Source organism: Pundamilia nyererei, unplaced genomic scaffold (genome assembly GCF_000239375.1).
Source record: "Pundamilia nyererei isolate P.nyererei 1_Seehausen unplaced genomic scaffold, PunNye1.0 scaffold00485, whole genome shotgun sequence".
Classification (NCBI taxonomy): Eukaryota; Metazoa; Chordata; class Actinopteri; order Cichliformes; family Cichlidae; genus Pundamilia; species Pundamilia nyererei.
This window is the reverse complement of record NW_005187886.1, coordinates 212,943-214,380: the sequence shown is the minus strand read 5'-3', so window position 1 is coordinate 214,380 and position 1,438 is coordinate 212,943. Positions and strand designations below refer to the sequence as shown.

At 40.0% G+C, this 1,438-nt stretch overlaps 1 protein-coding gene across 1 annotated transcript in view; it reads left to right on the top strand.

Moving 5' to 3' along the window:
- Positions 1 to 976: 976 nt before the first annotated feature.
- The window catches only part of auh (AU RNA binding protein/enoyl-CoA hydratase), a 6,575-nt gene continuing 6,113 nt past the window's right edge, over positions 977 to 1,438 (top strand). Inside the window, exon 1 of the mRNA XM_005753959.1 lies at positions 977 to 1,242. Coding sequence (XP_005754016.1) covers positions 1,014 to 1,242 — 229 coding nt within the window. The 5' untranslated portion in view covers positions 977 to 1,013. The remainder of the gene's footprint in view (positions 1,243 to 1,438) is intronic.

The window sequence follows — 1,438 nt, the reverse complement described above, 5'->3', positions numbered from 1 at the left end:
CCACAGCCATGGCAATCAGGGGCGTAACTTCCAGGGGGGTTAGAGGGGTTATGACCCCCCGATAATCAAACCCAACCAATATCACCCCCCAATAAAATTATGAATTATCTTGTGTAAATAGCCTTTTTTTTTCTTTACTCATTTAACTTATTACGAGCAAAATAGTTGCATGTTAAATCATCTGGAAATGTACCCAGATTTATTTATCTATTTAGACAGAGGACACAAGTTACAAATGATTTGCTTTCCTGCTTTTGGCAATATCTCTAAAATGAGAAGCATTCTGTCTCAGAGGGGTGATGAAAAACTACTTCGTGCATTTTTTAAATTTCCAGCCAGGACTATTGTAATTCATTATTATCAGGTTGTTCTAAACCCTCCCTGAACAGCCTTAAGTTGATCCAAAATGCTGTAGCGAGAGATTCCCAGCCAGCCGTGGCAGATGCTGCAAATCCCTGAGCCTGATTCTACTGGAGACTTCTTCCTTAAAAGGGAGTTTTTCCTTCCCACTGTCACCAAATGCTTGCTTAAGGGCCAGGTCTTTCTTGGAGATGAGATTTAAATCTCAATGACACTTTTTACTTAGATAAATAAAGGATACGAAGAATAAAGAGGGGATGTCTGACTGCTGGAGTTTTCTCTGTGTTATTGTAATGTCTTTTGCCTTGCAAAATAAAGCACCTTCAGCCAACTGCTGTTATCTTCCTCTATAAATAAAACTAAATTGAACTTTTATTGTGTATATAAACAGGGAATCGTATGAATCAAATGTAATTGTCACGTTCAAAAAGTGAGTAATTATTTTCATCATATTTACTATTGGGTTTTAAAATTAGTGATATATTTTGCACCACATTTATAAATTAAGACAACGCGCGACACGAGTAAAATAAAATTAAGAATTAAATTCAATATTTTTATTTTTCTGCCATGCAGACCGCAAATAAGTCATGTGATCTCATCACGTGAGTGGGTTCAAAGTTGAAAGTCAAACAGCATTACAGCTCCTCGGTATGGCGGTCTTGGTAGGTTGCAGATCCTTTTGGCAATCTTTTCGCGTACAGGCAGCGCATCGACAAAGTGCGTGTAGGCTAGCCGCTGCCTTCTTCTCCAGACGGTATGTTCTGTCTAACAGAGTCGTGCTTTGTCCTCGCCTGAACGGCCACGGTGCTGTTACGCGATACTACAGCTCCGACTCAAAGGATGACCTGCGCGTTAGATACCTAGACGGAGAAGACAGCGGTAAGTTCTTGTCACAGCCTGCATTACCTGGAATGCGAGTTTGTCAGGAGAAAGCTGGTGTTATTGTCGCAACGGAATTCCAAAAAAGTCAAAGTAAAGGGTGGCACTCACATCACTGTGTAACATGATGTCATCCTAGACCGTAACAAAACACCAGAAAAGGTTCAAATTCATTTAATGCAGGTACATTTCCAAA